The sequence below is a fragment of the Nesoenas mayeri genome, assembly GCF_963082525.1.
Source record: "Nesoenas mayeri genome assembly, chromosome: 3".
Classification (NCBI taxonomy): Eukaryota; Metazoa; Chordata; class Aves; order Columbiformes; family Columbidae; genus Nesoenas; species Nesoenas mayeri.
Genome location: NC_137544.1, coordinates 1,444,683 through 1,467,048, shown reverse-complemented (window position 1 = coordinate 1,467,048; position 22,366 = coordinate 1,444,683). Strand labels below are relative to the sequence as shown.

Sequence of the window (22,366 nt, the reverse complement as noted above, 5' to 3'; positions counted from 1 at the left end):
TTGAGGGTCTTTTCCAACCAAAATGATTCTGTGATTTATGAGTTTGGGCTGGGCTGGCTGGTGTTGATGAGCACCGGCCCTGAGAGAATCATTTTGATTGGAAAAGCTCCTCAAGATCATCAAGTCCAATCATTAACCCACCGCTGTTCCTGCCCCACGTCCTGAGAACCTCCTGTCTGTCTGTCCAGCCCTCCAGGGCTGGTGACTCCAGCACTGCCCTGGGCAGCCTGTTCCAATGCCCCACAGCCCTTTGGGGAAGAAATTGTTCCTAAATCCAACCTCAACCTCCCCTGGCGCAACTTGAGGCCGTTTCCTCTGCTCCTGGCGCTTGTTCCTGGGGAGCAGAGCCCAGCCCCCCCGGCTCCAAGCTCCTTTCAGTCAGTGCAGAGGGTGATTTCCGTGTTGCAAACCCCAGCGACACACACGAGAGCTGTGACGCTCCTGTTTGTTTAATCAGTAACTCAAGAACCGAGATGAGCTGGGCTCCAGCTCACAAACAGCCTAATGGGTGAATTTCCATACTTTATTTTTATTGTTTTTATTGCACACCTACAAAAAAGTGGTTTGAGCAGCTCTTTGCAAACCTGAGTTTGCCGCGGGGCTGGCTGCAGGTCAAGGGATGTGCTGGCTAGTTTTCTGCTCATTGAGGTTTCCTGCAAAGCTCGGTGCTGGCCTGAGAAACCAGTGACCAGGCTGAGACAAACCCTGTGCTGGGCTTATGGGAGCTGAGTTTGCCTGGTCTCAGCTGGCTGCATGTCGAGAGAAGTGGATAAAACAGCCCAGAGCATCCTCTGTGCCAACCCTGCCCAGCTCGCAACCCAAAATCCACCCGAAGAGGAAAACTTTGAATAACCCAAGCCCCACACACCCCATTCAACTCTTTTTCACAGCAAAAGAAATACTCAAGCCACTTCCCTTCTGGCTCAAATGACACTTTTTGAGCTAGCTTCTGGGTTTTATCCCCTCTAAAAATAAAAGAGCGCATTGATATAAACCACTATCGCCCTTCCAGGTGAGAAGGAACTGGCTTGTTCACCCCAGTTTGCTCTTTAGTGGGTTGTTTTTTTGCAAAGCTCTCTGCTAAACGCAGCTGGGTTGGGGGGGTCATGTTGTTGCCCCCCAACCACAGGTTCCTGTGCTGGGATGGTGCAGCCCAAGGCTTTTACCTGGGTTTTATGGGGTGAGAAAATGGTGCGTGCTGGGGACGCCGGGGTCCCTGGAGGTGACAGGGACACAGGTATTGCTCTGGAGGTGATGGGGACACAGAGATGTTGGTCTGGGGGTGCCAGGGACACAGACATTGCTCTGGAGGTGCCAGGGACACAGAGGTGCTGCCTGGAGGAGAAGGGACATAGAGGTGATGGGACACAGAAGTTCTGCTCTGGAGGTGACAAGGACACAGAGGTATTGCTATGGAGGTGGTTGGACACAAAGATGTTGCTCTGGAGGTGACAGGGACACAGGTATTGCTCTGGAGGTGATGGGGACACAGAGATGTTGGTCTGGGGGTGCCAGGGACACAGACATATTGTTCTGGAGGTGCCAGGGACACAGAGGTGCTGCCTGGAGGAGAAGGGACATAGAGGTGATGGGACACAGAAGTTCTGCTCTGGAGGTGACAAGGACACAGAGGTATTGCTACGGAGGTGGTTGGACACAAAGATGTTGCTCTGGAGATGATAAGGACACAGACATATTGCTCTGGAGGTGACAGGGACACCAGGCTCCTCTGCCAGAGGTGCTGGGCTGGGTAACACTGGTGGCCGTGCGTGACCGGGGCTGTGTGACAGGACACAGGCCACCCTTGTCCCATTCTGTTGTCCCTCCCCACCTCTGCCTCCATCCCCCTCCATGTCTCCATCCCTTCCATCCATCCCTTCCCTATGCACTCCAGGGTGTCCCCACGTGCCTCCCCATCCCCGTGACCCTCTCCCCACCCCGTCCCCAGGGTCCCCGAGGTGCCAGCGCGCTGCCTGTCCCGCAGGGAAGGGATGCTCAGCCCCTAGCACCCCCGGCGTGGTGACAATGACGTCCATCCCCGAGGCCTTGGGTCGCCCACGGAGCAGCTCGTCCCGCAGCCTGGCCGGGACGCTGGAGGCCACCTTGGGCATGGGGACGTTGGACATGGACAAGGAGGAGATGCGCATCCTCAAGGTCTGCTTCTACAGCAACAGCTTCAACCTGGGCAAGAACTTCAAGCTGGTGAAGTGTCCCGTCACGACGCAGATCCGGGTAGGTGGGGAGAGAGTGATGGGGCAGCGCACGGGGCAGGTTTTGTCCACCCAATGTCAGAGCCGACTCCATTCCAGACATCAGGCAGAACACAAGGAACAAATTGTTTGTGCTGAGGGTGGTGAGAGCCTGGCCCAGGTTGGCCAGAGAGGTGGTGGCTGAACCATCCCTGGAGACATCCCAGGCCAGGCTGGACGGGGCTCTGAGCAGCCTGAGCTGGTGCAGATGTCCCTGCTCATGGCAGGGGGGGCATTGAGGGAGCTTTAATGGTCCCTTCCCACCCAAACCATCCTGTGGTTCTATGGTGATTCAGACACCCTTTCCCATGGTGTGGGCGCCCCATGGCTGAGAAGCACCAAAACCTGGAGAGCAGGGAGAAAATTTGACCATCTCTGGTGGCCCAATAGGAGCTTGGAGAGGACAAGGGCTTGTTGTCCCCACTGGTGGTTCCTGCAGTGAGGATCTGCCCCAATGAGTCACTGCCAGTCCCTTTTGTGGGCAGCAAAGAGGAGTTTCCAGGCCCTGGTTCACCTCGCCTGGGGGAGACATCCCTGGGCACAGTGGTGCTGGGAGTGATGGGACAAGTGGGTCATGGAATGGGTGACGCTGACCCTTCCTGGGGACAATCATTGCAATGGAGTCACAGGGAGATGACCAAAGCACAGCTGAGCTGGGGGTTATTCCTCAGCTGGTGGGACATGGAGGGGGACAGGGCTGTCCCATCCCCAGGAGGAGATGGCATGGCAGAAGGTTTCAGAGGAGTGGTCTGAGCAGGAGAGGACTTGTAAGGTTGGGAAGATGATGTCTGGGTAGGGAAAATGCAAGAGAAACCATAAGAGGAAAGCTGATGGGGCTGCAGCTTCCTCACAAGGGGAGGAAGAGGAGCAGGCTCTGAACGCTTCTCTTTAGTGACCAGTGACAGAGCCCAGGGAACGGCAGCAGATGTGCCAGGGAGGGTCAGTTGGACATGAGGAAAAGGTTCTTCCCCCAGAGGTGCTGGACACTGAACAGGCTCCCCAGGGAGGTGTCACGGCCCCAACCTGACAGTGTTCAAGAAGAGACTGGACACCGTCCTCAGACACACGGGGTGACCTGTGGGGTGTCCTGTGCAGGGGCAGCAGTTGGACTCCATGATCCTGGTGGGTCCTTCCAGCTCAGGACATTGTATGATTCCATGAAATGACAACGGTCTGGCTGTCCCCAAGGTCTGGCTGTCCCCTTGGCAGGGCTGGGAGCGCAGGAATGGTGGTCACTCCTCAGGAACAGCTTGGCCACCAGATGTGTCAATAACCATCACCTTTTGGTTGGCTTTTTGGGTACCAGGGTGAGAGCAGAAGCCCCTCTGGCTACCAGAGCTCTCCAGCAACACCAGTGTCTGCTTTGCTCCCTGCTTACAACTGATGCTGTGCACTGGGTGTAGCTCAGCTGAGGCGCAAGAAAGGCTAAAAATGACCCAACTGGGCTTTCATCCCTGACCAAACAACCTCTGGGAGGTTGGATAAGACATGTCCAGGCTGTGGGTCGCTGCAGAGCAAGGTGGAGGCATCTCTGGAGGCTTCACATGGAGATGGCTGGGGCTGTATTTTTGCTCCGGGGATATTTCTGTTGCAATTTTGCTGCGTTTCCTCCTCGTTTTCCCACTACCTGGAGCCTGGCTGGGGCTGCTGGAGTCTCAGCCCTGCTCAATCACTTCCCAGGAGGTGATCAGGTCCATCCTGGTGAGCGGCCGCATTGGGCCCGACATCAAGCTGGCCGAGTGCTACGGGCTGCGCCTGAAGCACGTCAAGTCGGACGAGATCCACTGGCTGCACCCGGACCTGACGGTGGGCGAAGTGCAGGAGAAGTACGAGTGTCTACACCTGGAAGCCGAGTGGAGGTAGAACCTCATGGGGGTGGTGTCCCCCTCCGTGTCCCCACAGCCACCCAGGGACACAGGGACCAGCGAGCCCCGTTCTAGGGAAAGCTCCTGCAGTGTGGTTCTCATGGAGGGGCTCTCTGTTGCCAGGTACGACCTCCAGATCCGCTACCTGCCGGAGGATTTCATGGAGCGCTTCCAAGAGGACAGGACCACATTGCTCTACTTCTACCAGCAGGTCAGAGGTGACCCTGGGGATCTTCTAGCCCCAGCCAGCTCTACTCTCCAGCCACCCTGACCCCCCTCCTCACCTCCAGGAGGATGTTTCCTCCTCCCCAGCCCCAAAAATGTGGGTCCTGAGAGCCCCAAGACCTTGCAGCCCATTTACCCTCACTCTGGGCTGCTGATGGATGGCCCCTTGGGGTCCCATCCTGCTGCTGGCTCTGTGCATCTCCAGTGGGGACAGCTGATCCCAGCCTTGTCACCCCCCTCCTACACCTGCTGCAACCCAGTGTGGGACATTAGAGGGCACAAACCCTGCAAGTGTCCCCTGCAAGTGTCCCCTGCCAGCATCCCCTGCCAGTATCCCTGTGACCATCCCCTGCCAGCATCGCTGTGAGCATCCCTGCCAGTATCCCCTGCAAACGTCCTGTGAGCATCCCCTGTGAGCATCCCATATGAGCATCCCCTGCCAGCATCCCTGTGAGCATCCCATATGAGCATCCCCCGCCAGCATCCCCTGTGAGCATCCCCTGTGAGCACATCCCTGTGACCATCCCTTGCAAGCATCCCATACCAGCATCCCCTGCCAGCATCCCTTCCAAGTGTCCCACACGAGCATCCCCTGCCAGTATCCCCTGCAAGCATCCCCTGCAAGCTTCCCATATGAGCACCCCCTGCAAGCATCTTTGCCGGCATCCCAGTATCTCCTGAAAGTATCCCCTGCCAGCATCCCTTACGAACATCCCCTACAAGCATCCTTTGTGAGCATCCCATACGAGCATCCCATACGAGCATCCCATACGAGTATCCCATATGAACATCCCATATGAGCATCCCCTGCCAGCATCCCCCGCCAGCATCCCTGTGGGCATCCCCTGTGAGCACATCCCTGTGAGCATCCCTTACAAGCATCCCCTACGAGTGCGCCTGCAAGCATCCCCTGCAATCGTGTCCTGCAAACATTCCCTACAAGCATCCCTTGCAAACATCCCATGTGAGCATCCACTGCCAGCATTCCCTGTGACCATCCCTTGCAAGCATCCCATACCAGCATCCCCTGCCAGCATCTCTTCCAAGTGTCCCACACGAGCATCCCCTGCCAGTATCCCCTGCAAGTGTCCCCTGCGAGCTTCCCATATGAGCACCCCCTGCAAGCATCCTTGCCAGTATCCCAGTATATCCTGCAAGCATCTCCTGCCAGCATCCCTTACGAACATCCCCTATGAGCATCCTCTGTGAGTCTCCCATATGAGCATCCCATATGAACATCCCCTGTGAGCATCCCCTGTGAGCATCCCCTGTGAGCACATCCCTGTGACCATCCCTTACAAGCATCCCCTACCAGTGTGCCTGCAAGCATCCCCTGCAATCGTGTCCTGCAAACATTCCCTACAAGCATCTCTTGCAAACATCCCATGTGAGCATCCGCTGCCAGCATTCCCTGTGACCATCCCTTGCAAGCATCCCATACCAGCATCCCCTGCCAGCATCCCTTCCAAGTGTCCCACACGAGCATCCCCTGCAAGCGTCCCCTGCGAGTTTCCCATATGAGCACCCCCTGCAAGCATCTTTGCCAGCATCCCAGTACCTCCTGCAAGCATCCTTGCCAGCATCCCAGTATCTCCTGCAAGCATCCCCTGCCAGCATCCCTTACAAACATCCCCTATGAGCATCCCATATGAGCATCCCATGTGAACATCCCATACGAGCATCCCATATGAGCATCCCCTGCCGGCACCCCTGTGAATGTCCCCTGCACCCCCTGACCCCGCGTCTCCTCGCAGCTCCGCAGCGAGTACATGCAGAACTACGCCAGCAAGGTGAGCGAGGGCATGGCCCTGCAGCTGGGCTGCCTGGAGCTCAGGTACGTGTCCCTGCCTGTCCCGGCCCCTCTGCAGCAGCGGGAGGGCTGGGGGAGATGGGAACGGGGCTGGGGGCATGGCAAGGCTTGCAGGATGGGGGGATGTGGTGGGGGGACGCGAGCGCAGGGCTGATGTCCCCCCCATCTGGCAGGAGGTTTTACAAGGACATGCCTCACAACGCGCTGGAGAAGAAATCCAACTTCGAGTTCCTGGAGTGAGTAGGCACAGCACCCACCCTGGGCAAAAACCCCGTACCCCAAACCCCCATCCCTGCCAGCCAGCCCCCGGGGGCTGGGGTGCTGCAGGCAGCCTTCCTCATCCTCCCTCAGCTCCTCATCCCCCTGCAGCTCTTCATCCCCCCGCAGCTCTTCATCCCCCCGCAGCTCCTCATCCCCCTGCAGCTCTTCATCCTCCCGCAGCTCCTCATCCTCCCGCAGCTCCTCATCCCCCCGCAGCTTCTCATCCTCCCTCAGCTCTTCATCCCCCCGCAGCTCTTCATCCCCCCACAGCTTCTCATCCTCCGCAGCTCTTCATCCCCCCCAGCTCTTCATCCCCCCACAGCTCTTCATCCCTCCGCAGCTCCTCATCCTCCGCAGCTCTTCATCCCTCCACAGCTCTTCATCCCTCCGCAGCTCCTCATCCTCCGCAGCTCTTCATCCTCCCACAGCTCTTCATCCTCCCACAGCTCTTCATCCCCCCTCAGCTCCTCATCCTCCCTCAGCTCCTAATCCTCCCTCAGGTCTTCATCCCCCCACAGCTCTTCATCCCCCTGCAGCTCCTCATCCCCCTGCAGCTCTTCATCCCCCCAGCCATGATTCCTGCTGATGGGCAGGATGCAGAAGAGGATACAGGAACCTTTCACCCTCTGCTGGGTGGGCGGTTTCTCCCCCAGGAGCCTCCCCTTGCTCTCAACACCCACTTTTCTTGGTGCATGCCCACCTGCACTGGTCTGCAGCTCCTGGGGGGTCCCCATGGGGCCGTTAACATGCAGGGGGGTCTCTACTCTGCAGGAAGGAGGTGGGTCTGGACCTCTTCTTCCCCAGCCAGATGCAGGAGAACCTGAAGGTAAGGGATGCATTGGGGGGAGTAGGTGTGTGCAAGTAGAGCAGGGTGCATGGTGCAAGGGCTGTGGGAGGGCACAGATGCGGCTGGGGTGTTTGTGTGCATGTAGTGAGGTGTGCACGGAGATTAGCACGTGGTCATGCATGTGGAGATAGATCCGCATGCACACACATGTGTACACACACATTAAGGTGTTTGTGCCTCTGCGTGTGCATTCACATGCAAGCCTGTGTATGTATCAGTGTGCACAGGTGGATTTGCCTGTATAGGCATGTCTGCTTGCACACGTCAAGGGGGCTTTGCATGCGTGTGCATATGTGTGGGGGTAGATTTCTATCTTCAGGTGAGTGCATGCGTGCACGTGTTCGTGTACATGCATGTGTCCATGTGTGTGCACATGTCCTTGTATGTGCACATGCCTGTGTGCATGCACTGTCCATGTGTGTGCACATGTCTGTGTGCGTGCACATGTGCATTTGTGTGCACATGTCCATGTGTGTGCACGTGTCCGTGTGCATGCACATAACCACGTGTCTGTGTGTGTGCATGTGTCCATGCGTGTGTCCATACCTATGTCCCAGGTGTCTGTGTGTATGCATGTGTCCATGTACATGCACATGTCCGTGTACATGCATGTGCCCCCGTGTGCATGTGTCCACATGTCCATGTGTGTGCACGTGTCTGTGCGTGTGCACTTGTCTGTGTGTATGCTTGTATCCATGTGTGTGCATGTTTCTGTGTCCATGCACATGTCTGTGTCTGTGTACATGCATGTATGCATGTGTGTGCATGTTTCTGTGTCTGTGCGTGTGCACTTGTCTGTGTACATGCATGTATCTATGTGTGTGCACTTTTCCATGTCCATGCGCATGTCCGTGTCTGTGTACGTGCATGTATCCATGTGAATGCACATTTCTGTGTCTGTTCACATGTCCGTGTCTGTTTACATGCATGTATCCGTGTGTGTGCACGTTTCCGTGTCCGTGCACATGTCCACATCTGCTTATGTGCATGTATCCATGTGTGTGCATGTTTCTGTGTCCGTGCTCATGTCCATATCTGCATATGTGCATGTATCTGTGTGTGCACGTTTCCGTGTCCGTGCACATGTCCATATCTGTGTATATGCATGTATCCATGTGTGTGCACGTTTCCATGTCCGTGCACATGTCTGTGTACATGCATGTATCCATGTCCGTGCACGTGTCTGTGTACATGCATGTATCCATGTCCGTGGACGTTTCCATGTCCGTGCACATGTCTGTGTACATGCATGTATCCGTGTGTGTGCACGTTTCTGTGTCCGTGCATGTGTCTATATCTGTGTATGTGCATGTATCCATGTGTGTGCATGTTTCTGTGTCCGTGCACATGTCCATATCTGTGTACATGCATGTATCCATGTGTGTGCATGTTTCTGTGTCCGTGCACATGTCCATATCTGTGTACATGCATGTATCCGTGTGTGTGCATGTGTCCATGTCCGTGCACATGTCCATATCTGTGTACATGCATGTATCCATGTGTGTACACGTTTCTGTGTCCCTACACGTGTCTGTGTATGTCCATGTATCCATGTGTGTGCACGTTTCCGTGTCTGTGCATATGTCCATATCTGTGTATGTGCATGTATCCGTGTGCACACATATCCATGTCCGTGCACATGTCCGTGTCCGTGTACGTGCATGTATCCATGTGTGTGCACGTTTCCGTGTCACTGTGCGTGTCCATGTCTGTGTATGTGCATGTATCCATGTGTGTGCACATTTCCGTGTCACTGCACATGTCCATGTCTATGTCCACGTATCCATGTGTGTGCACATTTCTGTGTCCGTGCACATGTCCATGTCTATGTATGCCCATGTATCCATGTGTGTGCACGTTTCTGTGTCACTGCACATGTCCATGTCTATGTCCATGTATCCATGTGTGTGCACATTTCTGTGTCCGTGCACATGTCCATGTCTGTATATGTCCATGTATCCATGTGTGTGCACGTTTCTGTGTCCGTGCACATGTCCATATCCGTGTACACGCATGTATCCGTGTGTGTGCACGTTTCTGAGTCCGTGCACATGTCCATATCCGTGTACACGCATGTATCCGTGTGTGTGCACATTTCCATGTCCGTGCACGTGTCCGTGTGCACGCCGCCCCCTCCGCCCCTCCCCGCTGCGTGCCCCGCACAGCCGGGGTGCCCAGCAGCCCCTGTGCCCGCAGCCCAAGCAGTTCCGGAAGATGATCCAGCAGACGTTCCAGCAGTACGCGCTGCTGCGGGAGGAGGAGTGCATCCTCAAGTTCCTGCACACCCTCGCCACCTTCGCCAACATCGACCAGGAGAGCTACAGCTGCGAGCTCATCGTGCGTCCGGGCGGCGCTGGGATGGGGTGGGACGGGATGGGTTGAGATTGAATCAGAGAATCATTTTGGTTGGAAAAGACCCTCAAGATCATCGAGTCCCACCATTCCCCCACCCCTGTCCCTGCCCCATGTCCTGAGAACCTCATGTCCATCTGTCCAGCCCTCCAGGGATGGTGACCCCAGCACTGCCCTGGGCAGCCTGTTCCAATGCCCCACAGCCCTTTGGGGAAGAAATTGTTCCCCACATCCAACCTCAACCTCCCCTGGTGCAACTTGAGGCCGTTTCCTCTCGTGGGGTTGCAGTGGGAACTCCAGGGACCTTCCACACCTGGGGGGTCCAAGCCTAGTGGGTGCAAACCAGCATCTGAAATTTGCTGAACCCCTTTTGGGGTAAGAAAGTGGCAAACCAGTAGTGCTGGGCACCACTTTTTGGGGGCAGAAGGGAGAAAAGCACCCACTTGCTCATACCATCCCCTCTCCAAACCATCCCCTCTCCAAGAAGGTGATTTTTCACATTGTCTCCCACATTGCAGCAGGTTGCAGGGGGGGTCTGGCTATTGAGGTGCCCCCCCACCCCAAATTTTTATCTTCCTCCTTCTGTCCCCCCAGCAAGGGTGGAACATCACAGTGGACCTGGTGATCGGCCCCAAGGGCATCCGGCAGATGACGAGCAAGGAAGCCAAGGTGCGGGGGGGTTTTTTGGGATGGGGAGTGTGGGGGTGGCTGCTCTGAAACTGGGGGTTCAAGCTGCCACTGGGGCTCTGACCTCTCCCCAGCCCACCTGCTTGGCCGAGTTCAAGCACATCAAGTCCATCAAGTGCTCCAGTGTGGAGGAAGGTCGGGCTGTGCTGCAGCTGGGGCTCAGCGGCACCCCCCAGGTCAGAAGGCATTTGGGGGGGGTGCCCAGGGTGCTGGGGGGTGTGGGTGGGATGGGGGATCCCCCCGGTGCCGTGGGGTGACATTGCCTCCCTGGGGGTGAGGTGGGATGTGGTGGGTGGCTCATTGACCTCATTGCTGGGGATCAATATGGAAAGGGGCAGTGTCAGGAGGATGGAGCCAGGCTCTGCTGGTGACAACCAGGGACAGGACAAGGGGCAACGGGTGCAAAATGGAACACAGGAGGTTCCACTGAAAGAGAAGAAGCAACTTGTTGGGGTGAGGGTGTCAGAGCCTGGCCCAGGCTGCCCAGGGGGTTGTGGAGTCTCCTTCTGTGCAGACATTCCAACCCGCCTGGACACCTTCCTGTGTAACCTCATCTGGGTGTTCCTGCTCCATGGGGGGATTGCACTGGATGAGCTTTCCAGGGCCCTTCCAACCCCTGACATTCTGGGATTTCCTCTAGGAGAACCCTCACCAAGGGGTGACTGACCCCCAAAATAGGTCACGGGGGGTTCCCCCTCACCCCAAGGGTCCAGCCCTGCCTGGGGGTGGTTTGGTGCTGGTGTGTTGGCCGGGAAAGGATGATACTGAGAAACTGGGTCTGCTGTGGAGTCACTGAGTGACCCCAAGGTGGAGAAAATGGGGAGACCCACCCCAGCACCCCCTACCCCATCACCCCCACCCCAGCTCTGGGCTCACCCCCGTTTCCCCGCTGTCCACCCCAGTCCCTGGCGATCAAGACGGCGTCTCTGGCCGAGGCGGAGAACATGGCCGACCTCATCGACGGCTACTGCCGCCTGCAAGGGGGCTCGGACACCTCCCTCATCATCCTCCCCCGGAGAGGTGAGCGCCCCGGGGACACCGATCCCCACCTGTGCCCCCCTGAGCCTTTCTCCATGGCCACAACATCACCTGTGGCTCTGGTGTGAGCTCAGCTCAGACCCCCAAACTCATTGCATGTGTGGGTGAGGTTTTGAGGGGTCCCCAGTGCCCATGATGCTGTGATGGGGGGATTGACTCTGCTGGTCCCCACCTGTGCCCCCCTGAGCCTTTCTCCCCCTGTGCATCAGCCGTGGCTTTAACCTGAGCTCAGCTCAGACCCCCAAACTCACCACATATGTGCTTGAGGTTTCGGGGGGGGTCCCAGCACCCATCAGGCTCTGGGGGGGGCACTGGGATATGACTGTGTGCTGTCCCCTCCACAGAGCGGGAGAAGAGGATCAGCCTGCCCCAGATCCCAGCCCCGTGAGTAGCCCTGACCCAGAATTTTTGGAGAGCCCCCAAATCCTATCCCCTCACCCCTCTCCCTAACCCCCTCCACCTCCCCCTGCCAGGCACCTGGTTGAGCGGCAGTCCCTGTTGTCCGACAGCGCCAGCATGGGTGAGTTGTTCGGCTCTTTTCCTTTTTCACCCCACGGAGGGACAAGGGGGCTGCAGGACACCCCTGCCCCAGGATCTGGGGGGGGTTCCATGGAGCTGGACGCCCCCCAGCCCTTTGTCTGGGGGCTTGAGATGCAGCAGAACAGCCTGGGAAGGGCTGGGTTGGCTGCAGGAAATGCTGCAGGCTGGGGATGCTGCAAGAAACCCCCTGCCTGCATCCCTGCCTGCATCCCTGCCTGCATCCCTGCCCGCATCCCTGCCTGCATCCCAGCATCCCTGCCTGCATCCCTGACAGCATCCCTGACAGCATCCCAGTGTCCCTGCCCGCATCCGTGCCTGCATCCCTGTCCACATCCCTGCCTGCATTCCAGCATCCCTACCTGCATCCCAACATCCCTGACAGCATCCCTGCCAGCATCCCAGTGTCCCTGCCCACATCCGTGCCTGCATCCCTGCCTGCATCCCAGCATCCCTGCCCGCATCTGTGCCTGCATCCCAGCACCTCTGCCCACATCCCTGCCTGCAACCTCCTTTTTACCCCCAGACTCCGATATTTATGCTGAAATCGCCGATGAATCTTCACGACCGAGGTCTGGAGGTAGGTGCCACCACCCCAACCAAGCTCTCCCACCTCCTCCTGCCCACCCCCATTCTCCACACCATCCCCCCAAAACTGAGGACAAGGTTTTGCCTTCACTCCCCCCTGCCCCAAAAAAGAAACCCAAAACAGGGCTGAATGAGCTGATGTCACTCCACGTGCCATGGGACAGGACCTCGGGGTCCTTGCTGGGGGGTGATGGAGGGGGTTGGTACCATCAGCATCTCCCACATAGTATGAGGCGCTCTGCCCATGGCATAGGCAGAGGTGCAGGCAGCTTTCCACATGCTGGCACTGCCACTCTGTCCCCTTGTCCCCCTGTCCCCTTGTCCCGCTGTCCATGAAGCCCAGCACTACGGCATCTCCCGGGAGGACGTCACGTTGGGCAGGATCCTCGGAGAAGGTTTCTTTGGAGAGGTCTATGAGGGGATCTACACCACCCCGGTGAGCGTCCTGTCCCTCCTGCCCTGCCCCTGCCCCCTCCATGGCCGGGGGGCCGGGTACAGCGCCCCCCACCCCTTCTTCTCCTGGCAGAAAGGGGAGCGGGTCAACGTGGCCGTGAAGACCTGCAAGAAGGACTGCAGCCCCGAGAACAGGGACAAGTTCCTGAGCGAAGCGGGTACATCGGGGGGTCCTGCTGCCCTTTGGGGGGTCCCGCTGCCCTTTGTGGGGTGCATGGAGCCTGGACAGATGTGTGGGGCAGTTGGTGTTTGCAGCATTGTAATGGTGGGATGTTAGAGACCGGATGGAGAAGGGATGGATCCCTTCCTCATCCTTTCTCCATCCCATCTCCATCCCGTCCTGGCATCTCCTGGTCCCTGCTTGGGGACAAGTTGCCATTGCGATGCGGGACAGGCTGGAAGGAGCCCAGTGACTTGGCTGTTCTCCAAAATACCTGATTTATGGGAGGGAAGGCTATGGCGGAGGAAGAAAAGCTGTGGAATCCACATGTAGGAGCAGATGGGCACCACCTGGATGGAAATCCCTGGGAAGATGGAGCCCCATCCCCTTTAGGGACATTAGTTCCTTCTGCTCCATCTCTGGCTCCATGGCAGGGACCTGTCCCCCCACCCCAGGACAGGGCTCCTGGAGGGGGGTCCCCCCATTGCAGGGGGTCTGACCTGGTGTCCCCACAGTGCTGATGAAGAAGCTGGACCACCCTCACATCGTGAAGCTCATTGGCATCGCAGAGGAGGAGCCCACCTGGATCATCATGGAGCTCTATCCCTACGGAGAGGTGAGCGGGGGTCCCACCTGTCCCTCTGTCTCTCCCTGCTCTGTCCCCTGGGTCTCTGAGCCCCCTCGTTTGTCCCTTTGCAGCTGGGCCAGTACCTGGAGCAGAACAAGCCCTGTCTGGCCGTGCCCACGCTCATTCTCTACGCCCTGCAGATCAGCAAAGCCTTGGCCTACCTGGAGGCCATCAACTGTGTGCACAGGTGAGACAGGAGGGACAAGGAGCCGTGCAGGGTGGCAGGAGAGGCAGGGGACAGCAGGCACTGTGGGGGGACAGTTTGCGGGGAGCAGGAGCGAGCAGAGGTTGGCAGTATCATTTGCTGTAGACCCTTCTTGTCCGGGTGTGAGCTCTCCTTCTCCATCCCTTCTCCATCCCTTCTCCATCCCTTCTCCATCCCTTCTCCATCCCTCTTCCATCCCTCCTTCTCCATCCCTCCTTCTCCATCCCTCCTTCTCCATCCCTCCTTCTCCATCCCTCCTTCTCCATCCCTCCTCCTCCATCCCTCTTCCATCCCTCTTCCATCCCTCTTATATCCCTCTTCCATCCCTCTTCCATCCCTCTTACATCCCTCTTACATCCCTCCTCCATCCCTTCTCCATCCCTCCTCCATCCCTCCTCCTCTATCCCTCCTCCTCCATCCCTCCTCCTCCATCCCTCCTCCTCCATCCCTCCTCCATCCCTCCTCCTTCATCCCTCTTCCATCCCTCTTATATCCCTCCTCCATCCCTCCTCCATCCTTCTTCCATCCCTCCTCCATCCCTCCTCCATCCCTCCTCCATCCCTCCTCCATCCTTCTTCCATCCTTCTTCCATCCCTCCTCCATCCCTCCTCCATCCCTCCTCCATCCCTCCTCCATCCCTCCTCCATCCCTCCTCCATCCCTCCTCCATCCCTCCTCCATCCCTCTTATATCCCTTCTCCATCCCTCTTATATCCCTTCTCCATCCCTCTTATATCCCTTCTCCATCCCTCTTATATCCCTCCTCCATCCCTCCTCCTCCATCCCTCCTCCTCCATCCCTCCTCCTCCATCCCTCCTCCTCCATCCCTCCTCTTCCATCCCTCTTCCATCCCTTCTCCTCCATCCCTCCTCCATCCCTGCTCCATCCCTCCTCCCCAGCCAAGGCTCTCTCCTTGCAGGGACATTGCCGTCAGGAACATCTTGGTGGCCTCCCCGGAGTGTGTGAAGCTGGGTGATTTTGGGCTCTCCAGGTACATCGAGGATGAGGAGTATTATAAAGGTAAGAGCTGCATGATGTGGTTGGGGCTCTGTGAGAGTGGAGACCTCGGTGAGACCTCGCTGCCTGCACTGGGGCTGATCCGTCCCCACCAGTGACCACAACCACCCTCTGTCTTTCCCTCCAGCATCCATCACCCGTCTCCCCATCAAGTGGATGTCACCCGAGTCCATCAACTTCCGCCGCTTCACAACGGCCAGTGATGTCTGGATGTTTGGTATGTGGTCGGATGGAGATGGAGCAGTGTCCTGGGTATTGTCCACCCCCCGGGGCATTATCTCAATGTTCAGGGACAAATCCTGCTTCAGAACAGTGGGGTTGTCCCAACCTTGACCTTGGGGAAGGGGTTTCTGGTGCAGAGCTTCTTGCAACTCAACCATCAGTAGGTGCTTCCTCCAGTGAATTCAAGACAGTCGGGGGGCTGAGTTAAACTCTGCTCCCTGCAAATATCCACACCCCTGCCCATCAGCCCATCCCCATGGCCTCTGGAGCTCGTCTGTCTGTCTGTCCATCCCAAACAGCCCTATGGCCAACAGTGACCAGGAGCGGGCAACCCTTTCCTCTGCATTTTCCACCCCAGGAGCAGAAAGGCCGATCAGCCAATTGAGGTTGAGGTTGGATGTGGGGAAGAATTTCTTCCCCAAGGGGCTGTGGGGCATTGGAACAGGCTGCCCAGGGCAGTGCTGGAGTCACCAGCCCTGGAGGGTTGGACAGACGGACATGAGGTTCTCAGGACACAGGGCAGTGCTGGGTTATGGTTGGACTCGATGATCTTTAAGATCTTTTCCAACCAAAACCATTCTGTGATTCTATGACTTGACGCCGCACAGCAAAGCGTGGCAATGTCACCGCATCCCCAAAAACCCAAGCGGAGGGGCTGTTGCCCCAAGTTTCACATCACTTGAGGTTGCTCCTGTTGCTCCCCCAGCCGTGTGCATGTGGGAGATCCTGAGCTACGGCAAGCAGCCCTTCTTCTGGCTGGAGAACAAGGACGTCATCGGGGTGCTGGAGAGGGGCGACCGCCTGCCCAAGCCCGACCTCTGCCCCCCCGTCCTCTACACCCTCATGACGCGCTGCTGGGACTACGACCCCAGCGAAAGGCCCAAGTTCAAGGACTTGGTTTGCAGCTTGAGGTGAGTGGGGATGTGGGGGAACTGACGATGCAGAAATTGTTTGTGCTGAGGGTGGTGAGAGCCTGGCCCAGGTTGGCCAGAGAGGTGGTGGCTGAACCATCCCTGGAGACATCCCAGGCCAGGCTGGACGGGGTCTGAGCAGCCTGAGCTGGTGCAGATGTCCCTGTCATGGCAGGGGGCACTGGAGGAGCTGGGAAGGTCCCTTCACACCCAAACCATCTTGTGATTCTGCGGTGATGCTGGTGTGGCTGGCCAGGAACACACTCTGTCCTCCTGCTCCTTTCCCTTTGCTCTTCCCATCTCTCCTCCCTCCTTCATGTTTTCCACGGCCCATCCACACTTTGGGGTATGGCAGGTGTGCCAATGCTGTCTCCTGGGACTGTCACCCTCTCTGTCCCCCCGCAGCGACATTTACCTGATGGAGAAGGAACTGGCCAAGGAGCAGGAGAGGAACAACCGCCACCGGCCTCCCAAAATCATGGAGCCACCGTCCTACCAGGAGCCACCTCCCAAGGTGAGGAGAGGCCAGAGCCCGTGCGGCTTCATCTCCCCACCTCGACCCACCCATGGGTGCTGCAGACGTGGGACCTCCCCGATCTTGCACCCATTGTGTGTTTCTCCTCACAGCCCAGCAGACCCAGGTACAAACCACCACCCCAGAGCAACCTCCTGGCTCCCAAGCTGCAGTTCCAGGTGAGGCTGGACATCTGGAGCACCTCATGGGGATCTGAGCAATGGGGTCAGTGCCGGAAAGCCCTGCCTGGAGCTCGAGCCCTTAGGGGCTCATGGTTTTTGGGGCTCCAGGGTGTCCCACACCACCACCAAGTGCCTCTTGATGCCTTGCAAGCAGGACCCTGTGCTGCTCAGGGCTCAGCGCTCCTTGCCTGTGTGTTGTCCATCCCTTTGGGCTGGCAGAGAGGTGTTTGCCCCATAGAAGGGCACGTTGCACCCGGGCACTGGCTGGTTTGCAGGCACAGCTGGGAGGAGAGGAGGTTTTGCTGCTTCTGGTGTTACCTGGGCTGAGTTTGGGCGTGCTCTGCAAGGGCTGGTGCTGGTCCCACAGCATCATTAGGGTGAATCGAGGCGGACAACAGGGTGACCATGAGCCAACAATGTGCCCTGTGGCCAAGAGGCCAATGGGACCTGGGGTGCATGAGGAAGAGTGTGAGCAGCAGGTCAGGGAGGTTGTTCCTCCCCCTCTGCTCTGCCCTGGGGAGGCCCCATCTGCAGTTGTGGGTCCAGTGCTGGGCTCCCCAGGTGAAGAAGGACAAGGAATTACTGGAGAGAGTCCAGGGAGGGACACAAAGATGCTGAGGGGTCTGGAGCATCTTTGTGATGAGGAGACTGAGAGAGCTGGGGCTGTTGAGCTGGAGAAGAGAAGCTGAGAGGGATGTGATCAATGGATCAATATGTCAGGGTGGGTGTCAGAGGATGGACCAGACTCTGTTCAGTGGTGCCCAACGCCAGGGTGAGGGGCAACGGGCACAGACTGAAACACAGGAGGCTCCATGTGAACATGAGCAGAAACTTGTTTGCTGGGAGGTGCCAGAGCCTGGCCCAGGCTGCCCAGAGCGGGTGTGGAGTCTCCTGCTCTGAGACATTCAAACCCCCTGGACCCACCTGTGGGATCTGCTCTGTGACCCTGCGTGAGCAGCTGGGTTGGACTGGGGGATCTCCAGAGATCCCTTCAACTCCAGCCAGCCTGGGGTTCTGTGAAATCCTCAAGAGTGACTATTTTGGGTGCCCTTTTGGGGTCAGGCAGGGTCCAGGCAGCAGCACTGGAGGTCTCAAGCCCGTATGGGCTCAGAGTGAAGAAGAGCTGAATAGGAGGAAGGTCCTGATTCTGCTGCACAGATGAGACCAGAGGCTCCTGGCGCAAAAGCCGCTGTTCCCTGCATTGTCTGCTCTGTTTGTCTGTCTGTCTGCACTAACCCCCCGTCGCCTTGTTCTGTGCCCGCGCCGCCCCGCTGCCCCCCCGCAGGTCCCCGAGGGTCTGTGTGCCAGCTCGCCCACCCTCACCAGCCCCGTCGAGTACCAGTCGCCGGCCACCTCCCTGCACACCCCACCGCTCAACCGCCACAACGTCCTCAAGCGCCACAGCATGAGGGTAAGAGAGGGATGCCCAAGTTCTGCAGCATCCGGAGGACGTCCCAGCCCCGCATGGTGACACCCTGGGGACACTGGGGACGTGGCAGGAGGCAAGGGCCGGGCGGGAGGAGGGATGCTGGCTGCACCGCGCTCCGCTCCGCGCTGCCATCTGCGCTGCTTTCAGCTCCATGTCGCTGCCACCCCGGCTGCGGGAGGGACAAACCGCATCACCCATAGGTGCTGTTTGCAGGATGAAGCCATCAAGCCCATGAAGGGCTCTGGAGTGTCACCAGCCCCCCCAACACACAAATTTGCACACACATTGCTGTGAGCGCATGTTGGTGGATGAGCATTGGCGCGGTGTCCCCAAAAATGACAGGGGACGTGTGGCTGCTGCTCCTTGGAGCTTTGGGTCAGCTTCTCACTCTGGGTGGTGTCACTTGAAATGCTGGTGGTGGTTTGCAGCCTGGACTCGGTTACTTTAGCCCCAAAATCAGAGCTGGATGGTGGGGTGCATCTTGAGCCGCTCTGTCTGTGCCGGCACCGCCGTGGTGCCACGGGCACGGTGAGCTGCTCCCCAGCCCCACGGAAAGTTCCGGAATGTGGTGGTGGGAGATTTGGGGCCAACCAGTGGTTTCCTGTCCCTGCTGGAAACCACAAGTGCTCCCCACATCCAGTTTGGGGGTGCATGGCTGTTGGGGTCCGGTGCATGGCTTGCATGCGCGGAGCGGGGCTCTGGCTCCCGGTGCCAAAACTGGGGGGTTCTCTGAGTCCTGAACCCCCATCACACACCAGGAGGAGGATTTCCTGCGTCCCAGCAGCAGGGAGGAGGCGCAGAAGCTTTGGGAGATGGAGAGGCTGAAGATGCAGCAGGTGCTGGACAAGCAGCAGAAGCAGATGGTGGAGGATTACCAGTGGCTGCGGCAGGAGGAGAAGTCCCTGGTAAGTGCCCTTGGGCCGTCTCCAGCTCTTGCACCATCACAAAAGTGCTGGAAGAGCCACAAAAACCATTTACGTTGATTTTCATGGCCGGAAAAGCCACTTTTCCTTGAGGGAACAGCTCCTCCGGTAGCCAAACCTCTTGCACCTCTTTATTTTTTGCATCCTTAAAAATCTCATAGAGCTGCTTGATTTCAAAACGAATATTCGGAAACTTGGGCAATTTTTAAATACATTCAGTCATGTCTTAATGAGCTTTTATAAAGCTTTTTGAAATAAGGACTTGGAAATAGCTGTCGTGTGACTAATGCATCAGCTTGTGGTGAGACAGGCTTGGAAGGAGATGGGAAATCTTTTATTGGATTGACTTCACGCAGCAAATAAAGCAAAGTCCAGCTCCCCCACCACCGAGGCTGCAAACAGCGCTTGGAATTCACCTTCATTTTAATTCGAGCAGCACTTTGAGGTTTCTGGTATCCCAGGAGCCCATCGGGACGATGGGATGGGATAGAGATGGGATGAAGATGCACATGAAGCCCCTTCCCCTTACACATCCCCAGACCCTGCAGAGCTCTGTTCCCATGACATTTTTCACGAGTCCCCCCAGAAATCAGGAAAATCCCTTTTTTTTTCCTTTATTTCCCTATTTTTCTCACAAAGCTTCTCCCCTTTTGCAGGACCCGATGGTGTTTATGAACAACAACCCTCCTCCGGTGAGTGGTGAAGCTGCTGGGTCCCGGTGTATTTGGGTGCAGGGAGTCCTTCTTTTGGGGGATGTCCAGAGGTTCCCATTTGTTTTGGCATGGGTGGGTGATAAATACTTATATACACACCCCTCGCATGGGGAAAATTAATCAAAAAGCGTTAATGGGGTGAAATTCTGGTGGTGCGGAGCTCCCCACCGCAGGAGGGGATGGTGATGCCCCTTCCCTCTCTGCTCCCTCTTGCCAGGACTTTTTTCCTCTCATTTGCTGTTTTTTGCCCCCACAGCTGCTCCCGGAGAAGGAGACGGATTACAGTGAGTGCCCAGAGCTGCACAGGGTCGGGGGGCTGCCCCTGGCACCCACTTTGGGGGTGTGAGCGGGGTGCCCTGCGCTGAGCCGCAAGGAGCCTCGGGGGTCGGATCCCTCCTGGATTTGGGATCCTCCATGGAAGAAGCCCCAGATTGTGGTGGGGGGTCCCGCCTGTCGTGGGCATGGGGCGTCCAAGGGGGTCTGACCATGTGGGGAGGTGGCACAGCTGGTTGGTCGGGGTGTCCAGCTGCAATGGGACATGGTGTAGGACATGTCATGGGTCCCAGGGGTCTTGCAGCTTGTCCAGGGGACCGTCTGGAGTGACCCTCTTTCCTTTCCATTACTGACGGCGTAGCGGAGTTCACGGGGCCCCCCCAGAAGCCACCAAGACTCGTGGTGCAGGTAAGACCTCTCTGCACAGAGCCACCGTGGTCCTGGTTCTCCTTCTCCATCTCTGCGGTCTCATTCCTTCCCCTCCATCATCTGCAGGATGGGACTTTTCTGACTGCCCCAGGCCACAGAGGGGTCAGACAGACCCACCAGCGTTGGGGTCATGGGTGGGTCTGACCAGGGCTCCCCATACGTGTTGGTGCTTCCCTCCTCGCCCCCTCGGTCCATCTGATCACCGTTGTGTCCCCGTTCCCCAGCAGTCCGTCCACCCCGCCCCCACCGCCAACCTGGACCGCACAGATGACACGGTGTACAGCAACGTCATGGACCTGGTGCGGGCCGTGCTGCAGCTGAAGAATGAGATCAGCCTCCTGCCCCCCGAGGGGTACATCCTGGTGGTGAAGGTAGGGTGGGCAGGGAGGGGGCAACGCCAGGAGGGGTAATGAGGGAGCTGGAAATGAGTCTGCTGAGAGACTCCTGCCAAGCATCCTTCTCGGGAAGGTCTTGCACATGTAGGAGGGAGCATTTCCAACGTGTCCTGCTCCTCCTTTGGGTCCTTGGCTCAATGGTGAGAGCATTTCCAACGTGTCCTGCTCCTCCTTTGGGTCCTTGGGTCAATGATGAGAGCATTTCCAACGTGTCCTGCTCCTCCTTTGGGTCCTTGGGTCAATGGTGAGAGCATTTCCAACATGTCCTGCCTCTCCACTGGGTCCTTGGGTCAATGGTGAGAGCATTTCCAACGTGTCCTGCTCCTCCTTTGGGTCCTTGGGTCAATGGTGAGAGCATTTCCAACATGTCCTGCCTCTCCACTGGGTCCTTGGGTCAATGGTGAGAGTATTTCCAACATTCCCAGCTCCTCCATTGGGTCCTTGGGTCAATGGCCAGAGCATTTCCAACATTTCCAGCTCCTCCTTTGGGTCCTTGGGTCAACGGTGAGAGCATTTCCAACATGTCCTGCTCCTCCATTGGGTCCTTGGGTAAATGCTGAGAGCATTTCCAATGTGTTCTGCTCCTCCACTGGGTCCTTGGGTCAATGGTGAGAGCATTTCCAACATGTCCTGCCCCTCCATTGGGTCCTTGGGTCAACGATAGGAGAATTTCCAACATCTCTTCTTCTTCCATTGAGTCCTGGGTCAATAATGGGAGTGTTTTGAACGTGTCCCAGACCTGCGTTGGGTCCTTGGGTCAATGATGGGAGTTTCCTACATGCCCTGCTCCTCTGTTGGGTCCTTGGGTCATGTGTCCCATTGTGCTCCTCTCCCAAACGGGATCCCTGACTCAGTGGCCCAGACTGTTCGCATGCCCCGCTTCCCCATGCCATGGACCACGCCAACCCTGCCACTGTCCCCACAGAACGTGGGCCTGTCCCTGCGGAAGCTGATCGGCAGCGTCGACGAGATCCTGCCCGTCCTGCCCGCCAGCTCCCGCACTGAGGTAGGACCAGGGAGGAGGAAGAGGGGTCTGGTGTGGGGTTGGATGCTGGTGGCACCCGTGCCTTTAACCCCTGCATGTCCCGATCAGATCGAGGGGACCCAGAAGCTGCTCAACAAGGACTTGGCCGACCTCATCAACAAGATGCGCCTGGCGCAGCAGAACGCCGTCACCTCGCTGAGCGAGGAGTGCAAGCGGCAGATGCTGACGGCCTCTCACACCTTGGCCGTGGACGCCAAGAACCTCCTGGATGCCGTGGACCAAGCCAAGGTCCAGGCCAACCTGGTGAAGCTGTGCTTGGAGTGAGGGAAGGAGAAGGGGTGGAGAACAAGAGGAGGAGAGGGACCACCACACGTGGGTCGGTGGAGATGGAGGAGGGCGTTGCGGAGGAGCTGGCTTTTGTGTGTCCCCCGTGGCCTCGCCGTCCTGCTCTCCCTGTCCCCCGTTCCTC

At 57.7% G+C, this 22,366-nt stretch overlaps 1 protein-coding gene across 1 annotated transcript; it reads left to right on the top strand.

The window, feature by feature from the left end:
- Window positions 1-1,989: 1,989 nt before the first annotated feature.
- PTK2B (protein tyrosine kinase 2 beta) lies at window positions 1,990-22,314 on the top strand. The gene is made up of 30 exons (XM_080340874.1): window positions 1,990-2,232; window positions 3,930-4,108; window positions 4,238-4,325; window positions 6,094-6,173; window positions 6,323-6,385; window positions 7,182-7,236; window positions 9,454-9,594; window positions 10,204-10,278; window positions 10,371-10,472; window positions 11,199-11,316; window positions 11,679-11,718; window positions 11,808-11,854; window positions 12,398-12,451; window positions 12,798-12,895; window positions 12,986-13,070; window positions 13,588-13,688; window positions 13,772-13,887; window positions 14,824-14,924; window positions 15,049-15,138; window positions 15,850-16,054; window positions 16,460-16,568; window positions 16,682-16,747; window positions 18,036-18,161; window positions 18,938-19,084; window positions 19,759-19,794; window positions 20,072-20,099; window positions 20,450-20,496; window positions 20,745-20,888; window positions 21,838-21,918; window positions 22,006-22,314. The coding sequence occupies exons 1-30, from the start codon at window positions 2,026-2,028 to the stop codon at window positions 22,219-22,221; spliced, it is 3,045 nt and encodes a 1,014-aa protein (XP_080197000.1). The 5' UTR covers window positions 1,990-2,025; the 3' UTR covers window positions 22,222-22,314.
- The last annotated feature ends 52 nt before the right edge of the window (window positions 22,315-22,366 follow it).

Coding starts and splice junctions, on each gene's coding strand:
- PTK2B (XM_080340874.1), top strand. CDS start 2,026: ATGACGTCCATCCCCGAGGCCTTGGGTCGCCCACGGAGCAGCTCGTCC. Junction 11,855..12,397: donor GTCCGACAGCGCCAGCATGG/GTGAGTTGTTCG, acceptor TTTTACCCCCAG/ACTCCGATATTTATGCTGAA. Junction 12,896..12,985: donor AGGGGATCTACACCACCCCG/GTGAGCGTCCTG, acceptor TTCTCCTGGCAG/AAAGGGGAGCGGGTCAACGT.